Source organism: Argentina anserina, chromosome 6, assembly GCF_933775445.1.
Source record: "Argentina anserina chromosome 6, drPotAnse1.1, whole genome shotgun sequence".
NCBI lineage: Eukaryota > Viridiplantae > Streptophyta > Magnoliopsida > Rosales > Rosaceae > Argentina > Argentina anserina.
Window position 1 is genome coordinate 36,894,780 of NC_065877.1, and position 12,898 is coordinate 36,907,677.

The following is a 12,898-nucleotide window of genomic DNA, read 5'->3' on the forward strand; positions in this document are numbered from 1 at the left end:
AAAAGTATGGAGGTGTGGAGAGGGTTACTGTTAGTGGTGGTTTTGATGATGATTAATATGCATGAAAGAGGAGCAGAAGCACAGTTAGTTGAAGGTTTCACTGGAATTAATTGGATATATAACTTGATTATTTCTTCATACACATATCAACCTATATATACTAATCTACGAATTCACTTTCCGGGATTCACTCCGTAAAACACGGATCATGTTTCCCGCCACTATACATGCCAACACTCCCCCTCAAGTTGGTGCATACATATCGACCATGCCCAACTTGCTAAGTGAATCATAAAAAACTCTTTTAGACACTCCTTTTGTGAGCATATCGGCAAGTTGCTCTTCTGTGCAAACAAAAGGAAAACTAATGATCTTTGCGTCTAGCTTTTCCTTTATAAAATGACGATCAACCTCCACATGTTTTGTACGATCATGTTGCACAGGGTTATGCGAAATATCAATAGCTGCCTTGTTGTCACAGTACAGCTGCATAGCACTTTTAGGCTTAATACCCAAGTCTTCTAGTAGATTTCTAAGCCATAATAATTCGCACACTCCCTGAGCCATACCTCTGTATTCTGCTTCAGCACTAGATCGAGCTACCACATTTTGTTTCTTACTCCTCCACGTAACAAGATTGCCTCCAACAAAGGTATAGTACCCTGATGTGGACCTCCGATCGGTAACATTTCCAGCCCAGTCTGCATCTGTGAAGCCACAAATCTCAAAGATATTGTTGTGATTAGAAAACATTACTCCTCTCCCTGGAGCTGACTTCAAGTATCTCAAAATCCTTACAACAGCATCCATATGATCCACACTTGGATTATGCATGAACTGACTCACTACACTTACTGCATATGCAACATCTGGCCTGGTATGTGACAAATAAATCAGGCGTCCAACTAGCCTCTGATATCGAGCTTTGTCAGTGGGAACTTGATCTGGATACTCTGCTAACCGATGGTTCTGCTCAATAGGAGTATCAATTGGAGTGCAATCTAACATCCCTGTCTCCGTTAGTAGATCAAGGATGTACTTCCTCTGACACAGATAGATACCATCACTTCCCCGGGCTACCTCAATACCCAAGAAGTACTTGAGTGTACCTAGGTCCTTCATCTCAAACTCTGTGGCTAGCTGCTTTTGTAATCTGTCCACCTCAATAGTATCATTACCAGTAACTACCATATCGTCAACATATATGATTAGGGCTGTTACCTTCCCTTGTTGGTGTTTGAGAAATAATGTGTGGTCTGAATTACTCTGCACGTATCCAATTTTCCTCATGAATTGTGAGAATCTTCCAAACCAAGCACGAGGTGACTGTTTAAGACCATACAAAGACTTTCTCAATCTGCATACGGAGTTACTTGGAGAAGTGGCCACATATCCAGGCGGAAGATCCATGTATACTTCCTCTGATAGTTCTCCATGAAGGAATGCATTCTTAACATCAAACTGCCTAAGTGGCCAGTTCAAGTTAGCAGCGATAGAGAGCAATACCCGGATAGTGTTTATCTTTGCAACAGGTGCAAATGTCTCATCATAGTCTATGCCATATGTCTGGGTGAACCCCTTTGCTACTAGGCGTGCTTTATACCGGCTTACTGACCCATCTGGATTATGCTTCACTGTAAACACCCATCGACATCCTACAGTCTTCTTGCCATATGGTGGAGGTACAAGCTCCCAAGTATTGTTCTTTTGTAATGCTTCCATCTCTTCCTCCATTGCTTTCCTCCATTTTGGATCGCCCAATGCATCCTGCACTTTGTTAGGTACTGATACAGTAGATATTTGATTCACAAATGACTCATATGACTTAGATAATCTTTTAGTAGATATAAAATTGGCCACCGGATACTTGGATTTAGTCTGAAGGGTAGGTTCATATTTTTTTGTTGGTTGACCTCGAGTAGACCTATTTGGCAAAACATATTGTCTACTATTAGCCTGAATAGAATGACTAACCTCAGATGAGTGATCTTCTGCACCAGGAGAGCATTGATCAGGGGTATAAGTAGTACGAGATACATGAGGGGCAGTTGTGTTGTCAGCTTCTGGTGCCTGAATCTCTTGAGTGACGACCTCCGGTGGTGCCTGTGTGGCTGACACTTTGGTAATCTCAACAGATCTTATTACCATATCGACTGGCTCACTTGTCTCCCCCTCTCTATGATACAGCTCTTCAAAATAGGAATTCTCCCCCTGAAGAGCAGTATCAGAAGGGGAAAAATAACTCATATCCTCAAAAAAGGTAACATCCATAGTGACATAGTACTTCCGAGTAGGGGGATGGTAGCACCGGTACCCTTTCTGATGGCTGCCGTACCCAACAAAAACACATTTAACTGCCCGGGCATCTAACTTAGAACGCTGATGTTGTGGAAGATGAACAAAAGCAACACAACCGAAAACACGGGCAGGAAGATTATGAAACGAGGGTAATTTGACATGAGATGCAAGCACCTCATATGGAACTTTCCCTTGAAGAACACGAGATGGAAGACGATTAATAAGGTGGGCGGAAGTAATGACAGCATCACCCCAAAGGTATTTAGGCATGTGAGCACTAAAAAGAATACACCGAGCCATATCAAGTAAATGACGATTTTTCCGTTCAGAAATCCCATTTTGCTCAGGTGTGTAAGGACACGTTGTTTGATGAACAATTCCGTGTGTGTTAAAGAACTCCTGAAAGACATGATTCACGTATTCGCCCCCATTATCAGAACGAAGAACTCGAATGGTGGCATTATATTGGGTTTGGACAGTGGCATGGAAGGTACGAAAAGCTGGAAAAACTTCATCTTTATTTTTAAGAAGAATAATCCATGAAAGACGTGTGCACTCATCAATGAATGACACAAAATAACGCATGCCTGAGACAGTAGATTCTTTAGAGGGTCCCCAAACATCAGAATGAATTAATTCAAAAGGAAGAAAGCTTTTAGGTGAACTACTAGGGGAATAAGTTGATCGATGACTCTTGCCCAAAACACATGTCTCACAACATAAACAAGACTCGTCTACATTAATAAACAAAGTGGGCATGGATTTTTTCATAATACTAAAAGATGGATGCCCTAAGCGACGATGCCATAACCAAATTTCACTTAACTTGTCAGAAGTGGAGAGTAACGCGGTCCGAGACTGCCCGCCTGGTTTTTCCCCTGCGTACGTCAGATCCAAATGAAACAACCGGCCCCGCAAATACCCCCGACCAATTACTCGTCCGGTGAGAAGATCCTGAAATATCACATACATAGGAAAAAAGGTCACATAGCACTGAGCGTCAGCGTTCAGTTGGGGAACAGATATCAAATGGTGAGATAGAGCAGGTACATAAAGTACATTGTGAAGCTCTATGGTAGGAGTAATACGAACAGACCCTGTCCCTACCACGGGAAATGACTCACCATTAGCATTAGTAACATAGGGTACGGGTGGAGGGGATAATATGGTAAAATAAGATTTGTCATAAGTCATATGATCAGACGCACCAGAATCAATAATCCATGTATCAGAACTACCAGAGTGAGAAATATTAAAAGCCATACCAATTAAAGAAGAATCGGTCTTTGGTGCACTTGCACTGACAGTGAGGATGCACAGACAAGGAAAAAGACAAATGATTCTTGCCGGACCGGGTCGGGTCGGATGGACCGGGTCGGGTCAGGTGGACCGGGTCGGGTCGGGTGGACCAGGTCGGGTCGGGTGGACCGGGTCGGGTCGGGTGGACCGGGTCGGGTCGGGTGGACCGGGTCGGGTCGGATGGATCGGGTCGGGTCGGATGGACCGGGTCGGGTAGGCGGTCCGGGTCGGATTGGCGGACCGGGTCGGGTCGAGAGCGGGCCGGATCGAGAGCGGGCCGGGTCGGGTCGGATTGAGAGATAAATGTAGGGTTTCTGAAGGAAAATTTCGGGAAAGATTTCGGAGAGAGGAGAAAGAGATGGAGGTGCAGAGCAGAGAGAAAGGGACAGCGGCGGCTCCGAGCTAGGGTGAATAAATCGGCGTCTCGGAGATGAGAAGCACCGGAGGGCGTCTCGGAGATGAGGGACCACCGGAGGGAGGGACCACCGGAGGGCGTCTTGGAGATGAGGAGCAGTGAATCGGCGGGATCGGCGGGTCGATTCGGAGATGAGGTTGTGGAGAATGAGTTTGATAAGAATAGCAGTGAGGTTGAGGAGCCGAAAGAAGCAGAGGTGGTGGTTGTGGGTGATGTGGATAACGGCGCTCGTCGGTGGGTCGTCTGTGTCGAAGAGAACGGCGCTCGTCGAGGAGAACGGCGCTCGTCGAGGAGGTGAGGTTGCAGCAGCGGGAGCGACGAGGAAGACGGCAACGTGTTGACTTCTGGAGGACGACGCCGGGAACAAAAAACACAGTCGGTTATTCCGACTAATTACCGGAAGCTCCAAACACCAAAAACAGGTAAAACAGAGCACGGCTCTGATACCAACTGGAATTAATTGGATATATAACTTGATTATTTCTTCATACACATATCAACCTATATATACTAATCTACGAATTCACTTTCCGGGATTCACTCCGTAAAACACGGATCATGTTTCCCGCCACTATACATGCCAACAGTTTCTACAATACAAGTTGCCCAAACGCTGACGCCATTGTGAAGCAGACAATCATTAAAAAACTCGATGAAACTTTCACAACAACCCCAGCTACTCTACGGTTGTTTTTTCATGACTGTTTCGTCGAGGTAATTAGTAATAATTCTGGTTGTTCTACTTCTAAAGTTCGTGCGTTCAAACTCAAAATCCATGTCATATATGTAATAATCGTTAACTCGTTTTCTTGGTTGATTAATTTCTGAACACGGATGCGATTCCTCTTTCATGATACAAACACCAAGCGGGGACAACGAGAGGGATGCGCCTGATAATCGATCTTTCATTGGCCGGAGATGGTTTTGACACCATCATCAGGGCTAAGATAGCCGTCGAAGCGCAATGCCCCGGCGTCGTTTCTTGTGCTGACATTTTGACTATTGCTACCCGCGATGTTGTACTTCTTGCAAGTCATATATGAGTGTAAACCCACTAAGAGTTCTTATAGATTGATTGGTTAATTAACTCGCAGTGATAATCTTCCAATGCATGTCTTTAACTAATAAGTGAAATTCTTTGTTTACATGCGTAGAGTACGGTGGAGGTCCGGATGGGACGTCGCGATGGACTAATCTCGAAGGCCTCAAGGGTCCACGGGAACTTGCCGGATCCAGATATGGATCTTCAAAAACTCAACACCTTGTTTGCCAAACACAACCACCCAGACCGACGTCATTGCATTATCAGGAGCACACACACTAGGGTTAACACTCGGGAAAACGTTTTCGCACTGCGATCGCTTCGCCAACCGCATTTACACGTTCAAGTTACCCTCCGGCATTGACCCGACGATGAATCCCGACAACTCCGCGCACCTGAAAGAAGCGCCCTCCTGGTGGGGACCCCAGCATTGCCATCGAATTGGACATTCAAACCCCACGAACATTTGACAAGAAGTATTTCCAGAACGTGGTTGCAGGGAAGGGCTTGTTGACATCGGATAATCGACGGTCGAGAACTTCGCTAACAACCCCGAGGAGTTTAACAAAGCCTTCGTCACTGCCACGACGAAGCTCGGCAGGGTCGGCGTTAAGACTGGTAATCAAGGGGAGATTAGGATGGATTGCACGGTCTTCAATCAGGGGGAGCAGAGCAAGGATTTATAACTTGGGAAGGTCGCATTTTGGCACGAGCAAATTTTACCGTCTAAAAAGAGGGAGACGGGCATTGGTTAAATCGTTTCATGTGCGATTCATCTACAACTATGTTAGTATGTAGGACACTAGAATGTCTCATTTTATCTACAAATTTATTCAAGTTTTGTTCAATATGCATAAGATCTCAGAGCAAATATTCTTATGGAAAATGAAATTGTTTGAACTCTTTTTACTCCAGTTAATAGATCGATCGAGTAGCAACTCAAGTGGATCAATATGTTGGTTCATAAGTTTTTATTTTATTTTAAAGATCAAACGCATAATGAGTTTTAGGGACGATTTTTTAGTCACTTAGAAATGAAAATGTTAAAAATGGAGAGTGTACGTGGATTGTAAAATAGAATGTACGAAGGTTTCATTCCAAAGAAAAAATGATGATACGTATTATAATAATTACAAATCTGTACATTGCTAACAATGCTAGTTCATTAGTCATATCCAGGCAATTCCGTCAAGATATATCTTCTTTAATTGGAGAAAGAATATACACGAATCGAATGTGATTGCTAAAAGATTTTTTTTTTTTGTGTTGTTTAAAACAGTAATGCTTCTTCCCCGCACGCCATTAGAAAATGTCAAATTTGAACATCTCCTTGGATATGTGCTTTGCGTTTGAAGGACGGGATTAACTGATCAAGGGGATTTGTTACTTGGTCGTTTTCATATCAATTGTCAAAGCACAAGTAATGACTAACGATGAGCTGTATTTAGGTTGGCTAAGCGTTCCTATTTGTCACAAAGATGTAAGAGTCACTATAAGACTACGAGGAAGCAACAATCAGTCATACTTCATAGAATGACAGCAAAAATTGCCATGAAATTAAAGGAGTCTTTTTGCATACATATGTTACTGGGATATATACATATGGCTCCGACTCTCAACTCTACAAGACAGTGACCACCCAACACCCCACAACAACAGCGCTATAATATTGGGGTGTGGTTACATGCAACCTACTAAAACGTACACATATCAAATTCTTAAGCACCAAGAATGAATGCATGACTACATCAATCTTTTAACAGATATGGTAAGTTTTAGGGGTCACAAGCACCATCGTCTTCATCCCTTGTATATATTCACTAACAGTCACCATGGGCTGAGAGAGAAGAGAAGATCGAGAGGGATATAGCAAAATGGAGGTATGGAGAGGCTTGCTGGCGCTTTCGGGTTTGTTTTTGATGATGATTGATATGCAAGGGAGGGCATCAGAAGCACGTTTAGTAGAAAACTTCTATAGCTCTGGTTGTCCAAATGTGGAGTCCATAGTGAAGCAGGCAGTCTTTAATAAACTCAGCCAAAGCCTCAACAATTCCGGGTACTCTGCGACTGTTTTTCCATGACTGCTTCATTGAGGTAGGAAACTTTGCTAGCTGCGGTCCATACATAGTAGCATTTCATCAGAGTTTGTTACCTATTGACAGGACAGTGCACAATGTGCTCATGTAACACATTCTTTGGCTGCAGGGATGCGATGCCTCGATAATGATTGCTTCACCAAATGGGGATGCAGAGAAGGATTATTCAGATAATCTTTCTTTAGCCGGAGATGGATTTGACACCGTAATCAAGGCTAAGGAGGCAGTTGAATCACAATGCCCTGGTGTCGTCTCTTGTGCTGACATTCTGGCGCTTGCTGCCCGAGATGTTGTAGTCCTAGTAAGTCTTAACTCATCAGTTTCCCCAGTCTGAAAGCTAATGGAAAAACGTACTAATCAAAGTTTCTGTGCAGGCTGGAGGCCCTGCATTTAACGTAGAATTGGGGCGTGGAGATGAACTTGTCTCAAAAGCCTCTCGGGTCCCTGGAAAGTTGCCTGAACCATCTTTCAATCTGAAGCAACTCAATACCATGTTTGCCAAACACAACCTTTCCCAAACTGATGTTATTGCACTGTCTGGAGAACATACACTAGGCTTCTCGCACTGCAGCCGCTTTGCAAGTCGTTTGTACTCATTTTCAAACTCCTCCGGGAAAGACTGTACTACTTTCAATCATGATCATGTCGATAGATAACGGGAATCCATCTTCTTTCTTCTTTTTCTTTTGATGCTGGAATGAATAATTCTGGAAATAATGTACTGGCCAAAAGCACACACTTCGTATAGTAGAAATGATCATATAATAGTGTCTTCAAAGAAGAATTCATCTCCCACAAATATGTTCTGATCACACCCACAGTCATGTTCATGATACAAAACAAAAGGCTATTAACTCCAGTACTCTTAAAATACCAAGTCAACAGTCAACAGTCAGCATGAACTGTCTTCAAGACTTAAAAGCAAACCACATATCTCCTATCTCCGCAAGAATATCATTAAAACAACTGGAGGAAAATATCTGAAGAACTAAAAACAGATTTTTCAGACAAAAAATGCGAATTATTTCTTCTCTCTTCAGAAATGGACTGTGGACACAATGAATATCACAAACAAAAGTTTCAAAGACAATCGGATCTCCAAATTCAATACAATAATAGATCTTCATTCTGTTTTCCAATCAAACAATATAAGACTTGAATGACAACCGTACACAACTACAAGCACTAAGACCCCAAGGGAAGGAAAAAATTTGGTGTCTGTTTCAGTGTTTCTGATCCTCGGTAGACTGGAGTGTTAACCTCCATCATGCTTGATATATGTTGATGAGCCACGAATAAATTCTTAGTATACAAACAACTTGGACAAAATACTCCAGTTTGAAGGTGACATGGAGAAATCAAGGAATTTCTTGATGCTCTCATTCAATCATGAGAGCCCAGATGAACGGGACTTGCCATACAGATTGGTATATACGATTCTAGTCCGATGTACCAGAATCATGCTCAAAAGAAATGCAATAACACAGAACAAGGACATAATTACCGAAGTAAGAAAAAAGCATACCACACCATGACACTTTGGTGCATCCTGTCCGAGCATCCCTTGGAAAATTGATCCTGGAATCTGATGCAGGAGATGAGGCTGATGAGCTTGCTTCTCTGCTTCACGGTCATATATACTGCTAGCAATCAAACCAGAGAAAACTAAACTACCAGCAGGGTTTGCTAATGTGAGAAAATTGTATAAAGCCCCAAACTTTTTCAAGCCAAACAATTCAGAGGCAGCAGCTGGCACAATTGCCCAATGAGCCCCATATCCTAGCCCAATCAAGATGGTTGCAATGTGCATCGCTCCAGGCCATCCAAAAGCAATGAAGAGATGCCCAACTGCCATTATGAGTTGTGCCACAGCCATTGCTACTGGTCTCGGATAAGCATAGTCCCTATTAAACATACAGTGAAGAAACATGTATCAGATTTCAGAAGTCATTAAAACGATTTAAAATCCAGATGTGAACATAATTATTGTATACCTCACAATAATCTCTGAGAAGAAACCACCACCAACACGACCAAGAAAGTTCCAAATACTGATCATGGAGACAAAAATATGTGTATTATCATATCCTAGAGACTGGCTCATCTGGCCAAGGTTATCAATCACTGTCAAACCAGATCCAGAACCCAACAGAAGTGAGAAAAATATAAGCCAGAAGTCTGCTTTGATCAAAGCTTGTGTCAAGGTGAAGTCTTCTCCTCTGTGTGGACCCCTCCTCCTCTTCACCCTGACTGCTCCTTCTGCAGCTGCTTGGAATAGTTTCGTCTGCAATTGGGCAATTCGTTTTTGCCTTTCCAATGCGGGAAGCAAGTCCACTTCTTTGGGCTTCTCATCTTCCACTTCACTGAATATTACCTCAGTAGTGTCTGCTTCAGATTTGCCTGCTTCTTGTTTCAGTGTAGCAGACAGGAGTGACTCCTCTTCTGGAATTCTCGGCTGTGAGTAGAAGAAACTAAGCGAAATAGGAATCACAATGGGAACCAAGAGGAGGATAAACAAGACCAATGTAAAAACAATGATCACGGAGTGGCTCAAATCAACTAGATCCTCAACTATCATGACCCCCATCAAGTAAGCAGCTAACAGTAGGCACACACTGTAGATAAATGTGAAGCTCATGTCATCAGTTGGACGGACTTGTTTGTGACCTCCAACTGGTCTGACAATAAACATTAAAGCAATAATGACCATTGCTGGACCAACTGCAACCATGAAAATCAGAGATGCATGATCTGGGGATTGAATTATTGCATATATCTGAGTCATAATTGCGCCACCCAAGCCGGCAAAGCCCTTGAGAATTCCAACCACAGGACCCCGACTTTTTGGGAAGTTTTGGACACAAGAAACAAGAGCAGCAGTATTGAAGTAGGTTTCACCATTTGTTCCCACAAATATAAGAATGCACATCTGCAAGTTGTAATCGAAATATCAAACCAAGCAGGATGACAATAAGTATGAGTAAATGTCTTCATGTCTAAATAGAACACATGAGCAACACTTTGAATTGCTCTGTTTAAACTGTTACCACTATTTGTAATATTCATGGCCAGCATTTTCTATCAAAAGGATCGTTTTAATCGAAAACTACAGAGAACTAGTGACCTCCTGTTGAAATGACCAATTCTGGTCTCTTACAGACCAATCACAATTAAAACAGCAATGCACAAGCAATTCTATATCTTGGTAGCAAGTACAAATCAAAATCTCAGAGAAATTAGATAGAAAAATACACAAGTTGGAATTTATGCAAAGTAGAAGAGAATTGCAGAATTGCTGACAGCTAGACTCCTTTCTAAACCAAAGCAAAAAAAACAAAGATCCAAACATACCCTCAAAAAGATCTACATATTTGATTCTCCAGGTTCCAAGTTTTGCATGTGAGCACTTGAAAGTTGAAACTAACAAATTTCCACAGGTCAAGGCCAAAGGTTCTTCCTTTATCCTAGAGCCAATATTACATTAAACTCTGCTCATCAACTCAAACCATATTGACTTCCTCACAAACAATCAATACAATCAAACAAAAAAGGCTTGATCCACAAGTATCAAAGTACTCCACTATCACAGAAACACACCAAACTACTCTACCATTCAATAAACAAGATCAAAGACTAAAAGAAAAAAAAACTATTATTTGAAGAAGAAAAGAAGAAAATAAGTAAAGTGAGAGACTTTGGAATACTCACAGCCCAGAGAGGCAGAGGTGGAGCTCTACCAGTGACAATCAGCCAAACCCAGCCATACCCTACAAAGTTCTGCAAAGCACCAACAAGCAAAGCAGCCCACAAAGGCAAAACCTCACACAAGGTCCCAGCCAGAAACCCAACACTGTCCCCAAGGTCCTTAGCCACCCCAAGCCTCGCAATCTGCCTCTGATTATAGTTCAAGGAGCTCTTGATCACTGGTGATATGCTCCCAAACAAGTACCCAATTCCAGCACAGGACTGCATCCACATTGCCGCCACAAAAACCAGCCATCTGTTGCTGAAAAACGACTTCAACTTCTCCATCCCCACGATTACAACTACAGAAAATCTCTATTTGGATTAATCTGAGACTGTTTTTTCTTGGAATTTGGGAGTTTTTTCTGATAAAGGTTTGATCTTTTTTGTTTGGTTTTGTTTTTGTGTGTATTATGAAGCAGAAGATATGGACTAGTACTAGTAATGGTGAGCAAAGGGTAAGGCAGGCTGAGGATGATGGTGATGTGCTGGATTGGGTCACCGATTCTGAACAAGTGACGGGTTTTTATATACATCTTCTAAATAAAGCCGCATTTGGTGTCAGTCTACACGTCGTACTTATAAACAGAAATATGCAGTGACCATGGTCGTTACTGTTTCCATAAGCATCTTTATGCTATTTCAAGATCCAAGATTTTGTTTCGATATTTAAAAAAAATGGAGCTTCTTTTTATATAAAAAGTTATAATTTGTCTTCAGATAAGCTCACTGAAGTGAGGAAAAACAAAATATTACGAGAAAATGTGCTCTTTACGGGCTACGGCAAAAGTAGTTTTGCTGTCACAAACCTTTTGTTATGTCTATGGTAGTTGTACTATGATAGGTCCACTTTGAAACTCATATTGATTTCTTGTTCTGATCTTAAATGTTGACCAATAATTACATAAAAACTAATCAAACATGAAAGTGAGTTATCAAATCCAGCTTAGCAATAGGCTATCCTTCTCTATGATCTGTCCTGGATTCGTTGCACTAATTTTGCGTCCCAAAAGTCCTGTCATTCCTATCATCTAGCTAATGGTATCACAATTTGGGTTTCGGCATCTTAATCGTATTAAACCTTGGTGAAAGAATAACACAACATTATTGTAATCGAGTTGATGATATAATTGAAAGTATAGAGTTTGTCATTTTAGCATTAAGTGCATAAAATAAGCCACGAGGAACATGAGGTCGGCGGCCTTTACCTTGTAAACAAATGAGAAATGGCCCAGGAAGAAGAAAGACATAGATCGTAGATGTCCCTTGCATAATTTGATTCCAAGGGTCATGTGGTTTCAGATCACTCCACCCCATTTTTTTAGTGTGCAATTTTGCAAATTCATATCCTTCTTTACGGTGTTAAATAATTTTCGTTCGTGCTGTCCTTCTCCTCCATATTAAAAAAATGTCACGTCCACATTTTCCATAGATAGACCAGCTACCTAATTGAATAGTGATATGGTTTTTTGTGTAGCTAAACACCAGAGAAGTCGATATGTCCGAGTGGTTAAGGAGACAGACTTGAAATCTGTTGGGCTTCGCCCGCGCAGGTTCGAACCCTGCTGTCGACGTTCCTTTTCCTTTTGTACCCTCTTGGGGTTTTATGCTTAGTTAGATATCTTGAAAGTCTGTTGGGCTTGTAGACAAGGATTTATACTGATCTGTGTTAATGTAATATTGTAATGTATTGTTTTCTTGGCCTTTTTATGCTTTGGTTGAGCTCTCAAGCAACTGAAAAGTGTCTTATCAATGAAAAGATAGAGATGGAAATGGGGGAAGAAAGAGATTTTTAGTGTTGGATGAATAGTTAAAGAACAGGTACTCCTTCTCTCTATAATGCCTTGGCTAGTAGTAGAAGGAAGCACCTTTGATACCATGAATCACAATTTATTACCAAAGGGTGTTCTGTTCGTGTGCATAGCTGTTTGTTTAGTGGGAAGCTTCCTCATGTTGCATGTGAATAAGAATAGCTTGCTTCTGTAACCTTTGCCTTTTTCCTAG

General features: G+C 41.9%; 2 protein-coding genes, 1 non-coding gene and 1 pseudogene across 3 annotated transcripts; 3 read left to right on the top strand and 1 right to left on the bottom strand.

Moving 5' to 3' along the window:
- Positions 1–6: 6 nt before the first annotated feature.
- Positions 7–5,767, top strand: LOC126800596 (peroxidase 55-like; annotated as a pseudogene).
- An 857-nt stretch (positions 5,768–6,624) lies between these two features.
- On the top strand, positions 6,625–8,073 carry LOC126800603 (peroxidase 55-like). The gene is given in 4 exon segments (XM_050527993.1): positions 6,625–7,095; positions 7,097–7,148; positions 7,260–7,451; positions 7,525–8,073. Coding segments are annotated over 4 exon segments (693 nt in total). The 5' UTR covers positions 6,625–6,928; the 3' UTR covers positions 7,807–8,073.
- Positions 8,074–8,213: 140 nt separating this feature from the next.
- On the bottom strand, positions 8,214–11,394 carry LOC126800584 (protein NUCLEAR FUSION DEFECTIVE 4-like). The gene is made up of 3 exons (XM_050527969.1): positions 10,859–11,394; positions 9,145–10,079; positions 8,214–9,054 (listed from the first exon to the last, which is right to left on the bottom strand). The coding sequence occupies exons 1-3, from the start codon at positions 11,180–11,182 to the stop codon at positions 8,538–8,540; spliced, it is 1,776 nt and encodes a 591-aa protein (XP_050383926.1). The 5' UTR covers positions 11,183–11,394; the 3' UTR covers positions 8,214–8,537.
- Positions 11,395–12,386: 992 nt separating this feature from the next.
- Positions 12,387–12,468, top strand: TRNAS-UGA (transfer RNA serine (anticodon UGA)). Its single transcript has one exon. It is a non-coding gene; the product is annotated as a tRNA-Ser (tRNA).
- The last annotated feature ends 430 nt before the right edge of the window (positions 12,469–12,898 follow it).